Genomic DNA, 1,265 nt, shown 5'->3' with positions numbered 1-1,265 from the left:
TAAACTCAAATTAGCCATAATAATATATTATAGTTTCTGCTATGAATTTAGTGCTAATTTTGTCCTCAATTTCAGGTACGAGAAGAAAACCCTCATTTGATTTTAGGTCAGGTTTCTGTCGCTCGAAAGATGGGCTTTCCCGAGGTAATACTTCCTGGTGATGTTAGAAATGATCTTTATTTGACTCTGGTTTCAGGCGAATTTTCTAAAGGTAGTAAATCAACTGACAAGAATGTTCAGGTGACAGTTCAAGTATGTAACGAGAATGGGCAAGTTCTTCAGGTGAGTTATAATTAATATAGTTATGTTACAATTATGGAAGAGCTTTATTTTCTAACTGATAACTTTTTTTAGGGTGTCATACACTCTGGAGGTGAGAATAACGAGTATCGCTCTGTCATTTATTACCATGAAGATAAACCTCGGTGGGCTGAAACTTGTAAAATAGCTGTACCAATAGAGGAATTTAAAGTCAGCCATTTACGATTTATGTTCAAACATCGGTATTTGATTTTGATTTTTATATTTGCACTGTAAAATATTATAGAACACATTGATGTTATGATTTATGTTTACAGATCTTCCAATGAAACTAAAGACAGAAACGAGAAGCCATTTGCAATGTCATTTGTTAGTCTTATGCAGCAGAATGGAACAACATTGCCTGACACTCAACATGAATTATTAGTCTATAAGGTTTATGATTTAAATTTTTATTATATAACAAAATTCACTTATCATGTCTCATTTATATTAACAAACCAGCTTTATATAGCATTAATAAATATCTTTATTTAAATTTTTAATTTTGTTATTACAGGTAGACCATAAGAAATATGACTTTCAAGATATGAGCTACCTGACACTGCCTTCTAGAAAAATAGAATTAGAAGAAGGTGGAAAAAGATCATCGAATGGTCTTACTTTATCGAATAAAGATTTGTTTATAATTCAAACCAACGTTTGCTCAACCAAACTTACACAGAACAGTAAGTAGTTTTGACCTTGGTCTACCTCCAAAAAATTTACAAACTTGCCTTATCATTTTATTAACTCTTAGAGCTGTTGTTCCTCAATTTTTTTTTCTTGTCAGAGCACCCTTTTTAGGCTACAAAAAATTTGTAGCACCCTTGTCGAGCTAAAATAGCATATTGTTGCCACAATTATCACAATTATAGCCATAATTGGAATGGTTAAGAATGAAGGAAAATGAGGAAAAAACAGTGCAAAGTAAATGCTGAAATGCTCTGTATTTGTTATGTTAA

At 31.6% G+C, this 1,265-nt stretch overlaps 1 protein-coding gene across 1 annotated transcript; it reads left to right on the top strand.

Annotated features, from left to right (window-relative positions):
* The first annotated feature begins 74 nt into the window (after positions 1-74).
* On the top strand, positions 75-1,031 carry LOC136796438 (dedicator of cytokinesis protein 1-like). Its single transcript, XM_067050188.1, has 4 exons — positions 75-282; positions 355-503; positions 579-696; positions 821-1,031. Exons 1-4 carry the CDS (start codon positions 130-132, stop codon positions 995-997), a joined length of 597 nt encoding a protein of 198 aa, XP_066906289.1. The 5' UTR covers positions 75-129; the 3' UTR covers positions 998-1,031.
* The last annotated feature ends 234 nt before the right edge of the window (positions 1,032-1,265 follow it).

Source organism: Halyomorpha halys, unplaced genomic scaffold, assembly GCF_000696795.3.
Source record: "Halyomorpha halys isolate HHAL.00 unplaced genomic scaffold, Hhal_1.1 Scaffold6346.1, whole genome shotgun sequence".
NCBI classification, from domain to species: Eukaryota; Metazoa; Arthropoda; class Insecta; order Hemiptera; family Pentatomidae; genus Halyomorpha; species Halyomorpha halys.
The sequence above is the reverse complement of the archived record's forward strand: the minus strand, read 5'-3'. Positions and strand labels throughout refer to the sequence as shown.